General features: G+C 36.2%; 1 protein-coding gene across 1 annotated transcript; it reads left to right on the forward strand.

Annotated features, from left to right (window-relative positions):
* The first annotated feature begins 1214 nt into the window (after positions 1–1214).
* LOC109012001 lies at positions 1215–1783 on the forward strand. Its single transcript, XM_018993420.1, has 2 exons — positions 1215–1359; positions 1458–1783. Exons 1-2 carry the CDS (start codon positions 1215–1217, stop codon positions 1781–1783), a joined length of 471 nt encoding a protein of 156 aa, XP_018848965.1.
* Positions 1784–12799: the final 11016 nt, after the last annotated feature.

Raw genomic sequence — 12799 nt, forward strand, 5'->3', positions numbered from 1 at the left:
TAAGTGTCACTTTGCTTGCCTTGAGATTGAGTACTTGAGGCACCTCATTTCTAAGGAAGGGGTCAATGTAAATTAGAAAAAAATAGAGTCAATGATTAAATGGCCAGTTCCTATATCTGTTAAAGCATTGAGAGGGTTTTTGGGGTTGACTGGCTACTACAAAAAAGTTTATTCGAGATTATGGCATCATAGCTGCTCCATTAACAACTTTGTTGAAGAATGAAGCTTTTAAATGGTCTGAGGAAGCAACTAAAGCCTTTGAAGAATTGACGCAAGCTGTAACACAACCTCCTGTTTTATCTTTGCCTGATTTTTCTAAAGTATTTGTAATTGAATGTGATGTGTGTGTTAGTGGTGTAGGGGCTGTATTGATGTAGGAGCAAAGGCCTTTGGCTTTCTTAAGCCAAGCTTTGAAGGGCAAGAATCTGCTGTTATCCACCTATGAAAAGGAATTTTTGGCGTTAGTCTTGGCAGTCAAGAAAGGGAGGCCTTATTTGTTGGGTGGTTCATTCATTATCAGAACTGATCACCATAGCTTGAAGTATTTGTTGGAACAGAAGGTTGGAACACCTGCTCAATGGAAGTGGCTTTCTAAGTTGCTTGGCTATGACTTTTCTGTGGAATACAAAATGGGAGTGGAAAACAAAGTGGCGGATGCTTTGTCCATAAAAGATCAGGATGAGAATGTTCATTCTATGCTAGCCATATCTATTCCAAATCCTACTTGGTTAGAAGAGATTAAAAGGGCATATGTTGAAGATCACGTGGTGCAGCAGCAGCTTGTGCTTTTACAACAGAATCCTACAACAAACTCATCATTTTCTATTAAAGGAGGAGTTTTGTTCAAGAATGGTAGGTTGTATATTCTTGAATGTGCTGACATCAGGATATTGCATTTTATTCATGCATGTCCTGTTGCAGGTCACTCAGGCTTTCATAAGTCACTGCAGAAAGCAAGGTCTAGCTTCTATTGGCCTGGTATGAAAGTTGAGATAAAGAAGTTCATCAGGGAGTGTGAAGTTTGTCAGAGAAATAAAGTTGAAAATATTCATCCAGTTGGGTTGCTTCAACCCTTGAAAGTTCCTCAAGCAGTTTGGACTGATATGCTCATTTCTTACCTTTAAAACATCATTTCACAGCAGTTAAAGTGGCCTCAATTTTCTTGGATCATGTTTTTAAACTGCATGGCATGCCAAAATCCATTGTATCAGATCATGGCTCTACCTTCCTCAGTTCCTGTTGGAAGGAGTTCTTCAAGTTACATGAATCTGGCTTATTCTTCAGCATACCATCCTCAAAGTGATGGTCAAACTGAAGATGTAAACAAGTGTTTAGAGCAATTTTTAAGGTGCTTTTTAGGTGATAAACCAAGACAGCGGTCTGCGTGGTTAGCTTTGGCTGGTGGTGGTACAATACCACTTTCCATACCTCTACTAAGCTCACTCCCTATGAGGCAGTTTATGGTGTACCACCTACTCCACTTCAAGAATATGTTAAAGGTCTCCCATCTAATCAAACTGTGGAAGAATTGTTGAAGTCTCGTGAACAGATATTGGACATTTTGAAGACTAATATGTTGTTGGCACAAGAGAGAATGAAATTTCAGTATGATAAGCAGCATACTGAGAGGGCTTTTGCAGTTGGGGATTGGGTCTATTTAAGGGTTCAACCTTATAGACAGAAGTCCTTGGCAGTGAGGAGAAACATGAAGTTGTCACCTAAATTTTTTGGTCCTTTTCAAATATTGGAAAGGATTGGCCAAGTGGCTAATAGGCTTGAATGACCTCCACAATCACAGTTACATCCTGTTTTCCACATCTCTTGTTTAAAGAAGAAGGTTGGACAACATATTTCTCATTTGACAACATTGCCACTCGTGGATGTTCAAGGAGAAATTGCACCTAAGCCTCAGAATATTCTACAGCGCCTTAGTAGGAAAATGAACAACAGAGCAATGGTAGAAGTCTTAGTTCAATGGGAAGGAACTGATGTAGACAAAGCTACTATTAGCAACTAAGGCATAACTTCCCTCGCCTTGTGGGTAAGGTGCTTTGAAGGGGAGGGGTATGTAAGGGTCCAGAGGCTGAGCAACATTGAAGGGATTATGTGCAGCAGTAGCCAATAGTTTTTGAAGGCTCGTGGAAAGAATCACATGCAGCAGCAGAAATAAGAATGGAAAGTTAGTTTTTTTATTTAAGGGAATGTCAATACGACAGGTCGTGGTGAAGATGCAATATTGTTTTTCGTTTTGGTTTAATGAAGAGTAAGTGAACGGTGTCGTCACATTAGTGTAGTCTGCAAAGAAGGCACGAAACGGTGCCGTTCCATTAATTGTCAACTATAAAAACAGAAGCAAATGAAGTAAATGGATATGAAATGATTCAACTGACTTTCCCTCACATTCTGTTCCTGTTCTCTCTCTCTCTCTCCACATTTCTTCTGAAATTCTCTCTCTCTACTTCTTGGATCTTCTCTCTCTATTTCTTGGTAACTCATATTTTGTGAAGGGGGCCATTACATAAATTCATCAAGAGCTGTCAAATAAGGGCATCTCCTTAGTCTAGATTTTCTAGAAGAAGAATGTGCTGACCATCTTGATTAAAAAAAAACTAGGTTCTGGGTTGTAAACCCGGTACCCGGGTTTTGTAACTCGGGTTTCGGCTCGGATTTGTTCCTGGCCGGGAAAAAACCTGTCCCGAATGAATAATCCTACTTATATGGATTTTGTTCTAAATTCAAATTTTTAATTAGAACAACTCACAACCATAAAAATCACACTAAGGCGGAAACACTTCATAGGCCATTTTCTTCATTTTTTTGTTGCAATTCTATCCAACCTTGTAGCTTATGTTTAAACCAAAATATTGCAACATAAAGCATCACGTCCTATGCTTAAAAATCATACTAAAACAATCAACAAAATCTACTTCACAAAAACACAAAAAATTTTAACAAAAAGTTCCAAACTTTTTTAACTAAAACATAAACCTTGAGCCTCAAGGTTTTGACTATTTTTAAAAATATCTCCAAGAACTCCAAAAGTTCAAAAACTTTTTCTAACATGTCCATAACACACTTTTAAGAACTAACATACTTTGAATCATCAACTAAACATCACCAAAAGTCACAAAAATCCAACTTGAAGCACTTGGCTCCAACACTTCATCAAAACAGAATTTTCTTAACTTTGGTTTGATCAACGCACTTGATCTGAGACATACCATGATAAAAATCACAAACTATCAACATCATATGGTTTAAAAAAATGTCCTAAATTAGATCCAAGTATTAAACTTAAAATCATATGGCCAAAATTAAACCAAAACATGGATCTAGCCGAAAATCTCACATCTTTGGCTTAATCGAGTGTCCTCATGGTAAAAAATCATGTCTTTAAAAATCAACACCAAAAATATTCAAAATAATATCCTAACATGTAGATCAAAGACTTAGGATTATCATATAAAAATATCAAAGCCGTTATAAATAGAAACTGTATTACACCTTCCAATTTCAAAAGTTTTTTTTATCTAAGAAAAACTTTCATCAAAAGCTTATAACATGTAATGAATCTTGATAAAAATTTTATATAAACATGTTATCTACACTCTGTAAAAACTTCGGACCATTAACTTTCCAATAGCTTGGTCAAAAACTAAAAAAATAAGTATTGTCCAATTTATCGCTCAGAGTGGCCTTTCCATGGTTAAAATAATTGACCCATCAAATGACTATGAAAACTAACAAAAAAAATATCCAAAAAAACTAGACTCAAAGAGAAAAAAAATTTGAGAAGGTAGATTTGTGAGAAAATACTTACAAAGGCTTCAAAAATGGCAAGAAAAATGGGTCAGGAAAGTTGTTTGGGAGAGCTTCAAGGTTTCTCTCCAAAAAAGCATGTGGGAAAATGGATGAAATGAAAAGGGGATGGACTGAACGCCTCTTACACAATTGGAGGGGTGAAGAGAGGTCTTGAGTGACACTTAAGTGATGGTGATTTTGACCAAAACAAGGGACCAACTAGCCCATGGTATTGGCTGTCTAGAGTTACGGCATGGATGGGCGATGATGATGTGGATTTTGATCTCACATCAAGTACAATTGGGGGCTACATTGGACTGAGGTTGGTCAGCCACAGGGGGGGGGGGGGAATTCCTCCCCAGCCTTGCTAAGGTAGAACAATTTTGTGGGTCTTAATCGAATGGGCCTCAATTTGGGGTTTAAAGAAGGTTTAGCTAGGGTTTGAGATGCTATCAGGGCCAAATCTAGTTTTTCTTGACCCAATAAAATTTTCAAGGTTTAAAGTGTTGAATAATGCTATTTTGAATAATACTGTTATAATATGAATTTGATTGGTTAATAACATGTGGAAATGATTTAATCAAGTGATTAAACACAATGCTAGAAACTGGACCCATTTAGGGTTTGGAAACAAGTTTGGGGTTTGGGAAAACCGTTTAGGGGTTTCAGTTTCAACCAAGCTTCTAGAATTTCAAATGGATTCCAAGTATTTGGAGTTTCACTAGAGTTGACACCCTCTTTGGTTTGGCACAAATTGGATGGTTGGATATAATATTGTTTTGCTTAGGTGGCATGATCACAAAACTTGATTTCTTTCACATTTTCCTTCTCATGGTTCCTCTTGGTGTCAAGTGTCCAATATTATTCACCAAGTGTTGGTAATACATTGCCAAGTGTCCAAATAAAACTTCTCTAACTTAATTTAGACATTCCACACTGTGATTTTGAAAACACTGCTCTAGGTGCTACTATCGAGGTTACTATTCACTCCGAAAAAAGTAAAAAATAACTTTGTATTATAAGATCCTAAATAAACATACTAACCTCATAGTGCAAATGGTTTATCAAATTTCGACTCTGAAGTGCTTTGAAATAACCAAAACACGTTTTCGAACAAGTTTTTGGTCCGAAAATTGAAAAATGGGTTTATTGTGGCATAAAATTTTAAATATTCCTCTAAGTCCAATGTCCCAGATTGTATCTCATTCTGACACTTATAGGTACCTCAAATAAATAAAATTGTATTTTTGGTTCGTGGTGAGTGACTACATTGACTATGCTAATAGACTAAAACCTATGCGATTGAGTCTATTCGTTTTCATGAGGTTCCTAAAGCCTAAAGATTTAGGGGATGGATTTTTGGCAAGTTGTTACATGCTCCGTTTGGATATTGAAAATATTTTATTTCATCTCGTCTCATCATTACAACTTTTTCGAATTCCTTCACAAAATATAATAAACAATTTAACTTTTTCAATTCTTAAAAAAATATTTAAAAAAATATTTTAATAATATTTTATTCAACTTTCATATCAACTTATCTATGTCAACTCATTATTTAACCAGCATCTAAATCAATGTTAGTTTAACAAAGTAGAAGCCGGCTTATCTCTAAAGACCGAAATCTAAGAGATAGCACAACTCTGTTCCCGACAGAGTTCGCAGTAACCAAACATAAAATTCCATACCCAACTAGACGGAGTATGGAGAAACCAATAGCGTATTGAGATTCTACTAAAGTTTGTAATTGACTTGTTGTTTAAAGTCAAATTTATATATCCTCTTTAAATAAATGGAATGAGATCCGTTGTTATAAAAAAAAAAAATAATAATAGAAGCCCGCATATTGTACGGGTTACAGGCTAGTTATAATAATAGTATTTAGAGCGCAAAAGTTGACGGTGGCAAATGCTCTTGCTGGGTTTCTGCCTTTCTGGGCTTACATTGAACAAAGGAAGATTGGCTTTGAACAAATCATTATTTTAAAATTTTGTTTGGCTTTGATTAATTTTAATTTAAATGATAATAAATATTTTATTAGAGAACTGGGACACACAATCATAGTGGGATAATGATAAGAATACCGAAGAAGGAGACACACAATCGAAAACATTATTAAAACGAAATGAAAAAGCTCAAAATAAAAGAAAAATCTACCAACTGCACTACCATCATATCCTTGTCTCAATATAATGAAATGAGATTTTCCATCAATTTTTAAATTTTATTTTTTAAAAGAATACGAGATGATTTAATGACTATAAAAAATGTCGTATTTATAAGATAATGATATGGTTTATAGTATTACTCTAAAATAAATGAGACATGGGTGTACGTAATTGATACTATGCCTATTATCCACAAGAGTACAAGGAAGGAAATTTCATTGAAAATATATTATACGTTACACATTCGTATATGTTTTTTTTTCTTTTTGTTACAATGTGCAAGGACAGAAAAAAAAAGTGTTACAATGTGCAAGGACAGAAAAAAAAAAAGAAGAAGAAGAAAAAGAAGAAGCTATAGTAAACCCTTTATAAGAAGTCATTACTATACTTTTCATAATTGCATTTTTCTTTATGGTTAATTACAAATTAATAAATTAAGATCATTTTTTTTTTTTTTGAAGGGAAATAGAATTTTATTAATAACTCTCTATAAAAGAGCTTGAATACAATCATGAATCTCTTCAATGTCAATAATAACATCTGAAATAGTCAAAGCATTCTTCCCTAAAGCATGAACAACACTATTGGCCTCTCTTTTAATATGTCTAACAGACCAGCTTTCAAATTGAGAAAGAATTTTATGCACATCAGAGATGATCATGCCTTTGTAGTCCCACCCATAATCTCAACCCTTAATAGCCTTGACAACACTTAGAGCATCTCCTTCCAAGATGATCTTTTGAAAACCTAGTTCAAGACCCATAACAGATGCATGAAAAGCAGCATATGATTCTACTAATAATGGATCTGGATAAAGAGACCTGTTCATCCTCATTGTGGCAAGCACTTGCCCTTCACAACCCTTGCAACTGCTCCTATGCCAATTATGCATTTATGCATGTCAACAGCTGCATCCCAATTTATCTTTATCACATCCTTGGGAGGTGCCTCACATTGATAGCTACATGCAGGAGAGATTGCAGTAGGAGTTGTTGCTTTTGGTGGCGAGATCTGAGATCCTGCATCCTTTGAGAGACCTGTTTGAACAAAGAGTGAGGATGTGCGAATTCATTTTGGAACAAAAAAAAAAAAATCGTTTTTACACTTCCTAACCTTCATATAACCACTACGATCTCCATTAGTTCCTCTCTGTCTAGATTATCATATAAAAACAACATGGTATCCTTAAAGCTCTGGTTCTTTGCACTTTTGTAATTTCTTTGAGCATTGGCACCATACATCCCTGGCTGACACACAAGTGCATAAAGGATGCTCAATTGTCTCCTCTGATTGTTCACAGATTGGGTTATCAATCACCTTCCTTCTGAATAGCTTGAACTTTGTAGATAGACCATCATGACAGACTTTCCAGATAAATAGCTTTTCTGCACTAGGTGCTTCTAATCCCCACAACACATCCCATTTTCTCTCTTGGGAAGAACTGCCAGATGACTGACCTTTTTCCTTTTCTGTTAGCTCCACTTGCATATGATAGGTAGATTTGATAGTGAACATTCCATTTTTTGTGCATCTCCAAATCTGTTTGTCATCACTGCCACAAGGACTTATTGGCATTTTGCAAATGATATCAACCTCTTCACTCGAGAAAACATCTTTAATCAACTACACATTCCACTGTTTAGTGTCATGATCTATTAGGTCAGCTACCTAGGCATCTTCTGGTAGTATAGAAACCTGGCTTTGAATTTTCAAAGATGTAGGTTTTGGAACCCACTTATTAGACCAGATCTTGATGGACTCTCCATTTCCAACTCTCCATATTAATCCTTCTTCAATAAGAGACCTAGCTACCATGAAGCTTCTCCATAAGTAAGATGGATTATTGCCTAACTTTGCAAGCAGAAAATCCCCTCCTGGGAATACTCTAGGGCTAGTACTTGGGCAGAAAGAGAAGTAGGACTTTGCATCAGTACTTTGCATCAGTCTCCAGTTTTGTTTGGCAAGCATAGCTAGATTAAAATACTCTAGATCTCTAAATCCAAGGCCCCCCCACTACCTTCCTTTTACCCATCTGATTCCATGAGATATAGTGTATCCTCATTTCTTTTTCTTTATGTCCCTACCAATAACCTTGCATGAGCCTATTGATCTCCAACAATATAGACTTGGAGATCTTAAAGACCCCCATACAATAAGTGGGGATTGCTTGGATCACAGACTTGTGCAAAATTTCCTTACCAGATTGTGAGAGGAACTTCATCTTCCAATTGCTAATTCAAGATCTGACTTTGTCCAGAATATAGCTGAAATATCTAGCTCGAGATTTGCCCACCATTATTGGAAGGCCAATATATTTTTCATAGGATTGTTTGGCTTTGACTTCAGCGATGCTAGTGATGACATCCTTTATAGTTTCCTTTGTAATTTTGTTAAAGAAGATGGATGTTTTCTCTTTATTAAGTCTTTGGCCAGAGGCCATCTCATATGTCTCTAGTAATCTTAGCAATCTGCTCCACTCCTGGGAGTTGGCTTTATAGAAAACCAAACTATCATCTGAAAAAAAAAAAAAAAAGGGATTGATATGGAGCTACCCTCGAGCTAATGGAATTCTAGCTATATAACCTGCATCTTCAACTTGGTTAAGCAAGTTACTAAAGGCTTCAAAGCAAAGAATTAAAAGATAGGGTGAGAGAGGAACACCCTGTCTAATACCTCTAGATGGTTTAAACTTCCTATGAGGACTTCCATTGATGAGCAAAGAATATGAAACTGTCGACATACATCTCATGATGAGTTCAATCCATCTACTTGCAAAACCCATTTTCTTTATTACAGCTTCAAGGAATGACCATTCTATATTGTCATAAGCTTTGCTCATGTCTAGCTTGAGAGCCATAAATCCATTCCTTCCAATAAGTTTGCACTTAATAGTATGCATGGACTCATGCAACAATTACATTGTCAGAAATCAACCTGCCTGGAACAAAGGCACTTTGAGTAAGGGAGATTATTGATGGTAGTATGCCGTTCAGTTTGTTTGCTAGTACTAGAGCAATTATCTGGTACTAAACATTATAGAGACTTATGGGCCTGAATTCTAAAACTTTGGTAGGTTTGGAAACATTGGGAATCAAAGCAATATATAAGTCATTTAATTCATATGCCCAGGAATCAATTCTAAAGGCTGTAGACACAGCTGCACACACCCTTTTCCCTATTGTTTGCCAATGATTCTGGTAGAAAGCTGCTGGAAACCCATAAAGTCCAAGTGACCTCAGTCCATTCATCTACAAGATAGCCTCTTCAATATTTTTATCACTAATATCTTAGAGCAGTCTTGAGTTCATATCTGCTATAACTGAAGCCTCTAAGGAATGCAAACAAACATAAATTTCAATTGGTTGTGAAGTGGTAAATAAATCTTGGAAAAAGGTTCGGACCATGTTACAAATCTCCTCATGAGTTTTGTCAATATTTCCTTCCCGATCAGTAATGCTCTTAATCAAATTGGCCTTCCTCCCTTGATTAGCACACATATGGAAAAATCTAGTGTTACTATCTCCCTCCTTTAGCCATTTCTGTGTGGCCCTCTACTTCCATTTCAAATCTTCCTCTTCAAGTAATGATATGAACCCGTGATAATGGAATTCCTAGAACCCACAATCAATTTGAAAACACCCCAAGAAAGCTAAAATCAACTCAATGGATGGAAAACCTAGATCCGACGAGAACTCGTTTCAAGAACCTAGATTATATTAAAACCTAGATTATATTAAAATCTAGACCTGTTGAAGAACACGTCTCAAGAACCAGATTGCAAAGGAGGAACGCCACAAAGGTTGTGATTTACTTTTGATAAGTTCAAAAGTTCAATTAAGAACAAGAGGAGATAAACTCAACTCACAATGAACAAATTCATCAAATTTCATAAACTGATTAAAATGAGGCTACATAGAGTATTTAAAGCAAAACCTAATGAAACCCTAGCCAAAATAAATCCTCATCTTCCGAAAGTGCCCCTGGATGAACAATGTTGCGGCTACAGTACGACGCTACAGTAACTCGGCTACAGTAACCCTAACCCTAGTTCAATAAAATAATAACTTTTCCAATATGCCCTTTCATAGGCCCCCTTAAGTGCTTCTCATAATAAACTCAATTATTCTAAACTAATAAAATAAGTTCTTTAAATGAATTAAATAAGTTGAAACCCTTCAAGAGGCCAAAGCCTTTAAGTCTTGTCGTTGCCCTCTTCCATAGCTGATCAAATGAATCAAAACTGGATCTTCATCCTTCAAGCCCCATCTTGAATGTTGGGCTCTTGCTAAACTCATCCCAAGTGGATTGCATCAATCCTTGCATTGTCTCCTTGATCTTCTTGGCCCATCTGGATGTTGCAAATGATTTTAAGACTAGGCTCATCTTGGTTCCCATCATTCCCCCTCTCAAAAGGATTCGACCTCGAATCTCTACCTAGATCAAAGGGAAAATGGTTAGTAACATTGAAAATAGTAGAAACAGAATACTTACCTGGAAGATCCATTAGATATGCATTTTCATTAATTTGTTCAAGAATTTGGAAAAGACCATCCAAACTACTCATGTCATCAACAGGTAAAGGTGTTAAATCTAAAGGAGTAAATGGATTAAGTCTATAAATAATTTCAAAATGAGAATATAAAGTGGTAGTATGCATGGCCCTATTATATGCAAACTCTATAAATCTATCCACAACCACAAAAATAGAATCTCTATTCCTTTCTTTCCTAGGCAGCCCCAAAACAAAGTTCATAGATATGTCTACCCATGACTCACTAGGAACAGGTAAGGGTGTATACAACCCATGTGCCAAAAGCTTAACTTTGGCATTTTTGCATGTAATGCACCTGCCACAAATGTGATTGACATCTCTCTTCATCTTAGACCAACATAAATGTTCATGCAAAATGGCTAAAGTTTTCTTGACACCAGATTGACTACTCCAATTATATGCAAACTCAATGAAATGCAAATGATACTCCCACAAATGTTCATGCAACAAGTCAATGTATGGCAAATGATACTCCCACAAACGTTCATAAACCACATCTAAAGCTTTTCTTACACCAAAATGACCACTACAATTATATGCAAACTCAATGAATGGCAAGTAATACTCCCACAAACATTCATGCAACATGTTAATGAATGACAAATGATACTTCCACAAACGTTCATGCAACACTTCAATGAATAGCAAATGATACTCCCACCAACATTCATGCAACACATCAATGAATGACAATTGATACTTCCAAAAACGTTCATGCAGCACGTCATTGAAAGGCAAATGATATTCCCACAAACGTTCATGAAACACACCTAAGTCTTTCTTTACACCAAAATGATCCATCAAACCAAATCCATGCACAAGCAACTCACGCATAAGACAAGTAGGCTCACAAAGATTATTCTCTTTTAACAAATACCAATCTATTTTATAAAACTAACCAAACGATACTTTCTCACATACTCTATGCACACTAGGCAAGCCATCATCATTAACATACAATTTCTTATCATATTCAAGTCTCAATAACTTTGTATCTAAAATGATGACAAGGACATACCTTCTTGCTAAAGCATCAATCACAAAATTTTTACCTTGTATGTATTTGATTACATGAGGAAAAGTCTCAATACAGTCCTCTCACTTAGCATGCATTCTAGTCAACAACTTACCTTGTCCCTTCAAGTGTGTCAATGACTCATGTTCTTCAAAGAAAGGACGGTTAGGAATTGTTGCACCTGTCACAAAATCAATGTAGTGCTCTATCTCCCTAATAGGTGGAAATCCACTAAACACACCGCTAGGAATCACGACCTCATATCCCAGCAACAAAGAAACAACAACACTAGGCAAAGAGTCGTTAAATTCATTAGTATAAAAGCTTGCCTTAGCATAAAAACTCATTTTTATCTTTCTGTTTCTCTCTACAATCTCTCTTTCTTTTTCCTCTTGTGGCTCTACTCTTTTTTCTTGACTCTCAACAACCTCTATATTTTCTTTTTCTCTCTCTCTTTCTTTTGATGTTTCGGCCTCATTTTCTTTTTTCCTCTCACTCTCTTTATTCTTTTTCACTCTCTATTTTTCTTTCACTCTCCTCTTTTTTTGAACACTCGGCCTCACAATTATTTTTCAACTCATTCTCTCTTTTTCTTGAGGTTTCAGCCTCGCCCAAATCTTTTCCCTTAGGTGGTTCGGTCTTCCCCTTTGTTACAGTTTGATCATTTTTGTCCCACTTTGATTTTCAAGGAGTACTAAAAATCAAAGTATACCTTAATGTACCATTTCCTTTTAGCCGTCTCTCCACCTTCATAGCCATGTGCACCATATGCTCTACCTTTACATAATATTGCAACTTAACTACATTGGCTATCTCCCTATTCAACCCACTCAAAAATCATGGCATCGTAGCCTCTCGATCATCCACTACATTAGCCTGAATCATAGCCACCTCCATCTCCTTATGGTAATCCTCTACACTCCTAGACCCCTATGTAAGATTTTGTAGTTTTTAGTAGAGATCTCTATTGTAGTGGCTAGGTACAAATCTCCGCCTCATGATAGCTTTCAACTCTCTCCATGTTTCTACAGGCCTCTCAAGATTCCTCCTCCTGTTGGTTACTAATTGATCCTACCAAACAATTACATAATCAGTGAACTCAATTACAACCAACCTCACATTCTTCTCCTCAGAGTAATTATGACAATCAAACACTAACTCTATTCTTTTCTCCCACTCTAAATAAACTTTAGGGTCAGTTCTACCTTGGAATGATGGTATTTTCTTTTTTATGCTCCCAAGGTTCTTATCTACTCCATCTCG

The sequence above is a fragment of the Juglans regia genome, chromosome 3 (genome assembly GCF_001411555.2).
Source record: "Juglans regia cultivar Chandler chromosome 3, Walnut 2.0, whole genome shotgun sequence".
NCBI classification, from domain to species: Eukaryota; Viridiplantae; Streptophyta; class Magnoliopsida; order Fagales; family Juglandaceae; genus Juglans; species Juglans regia.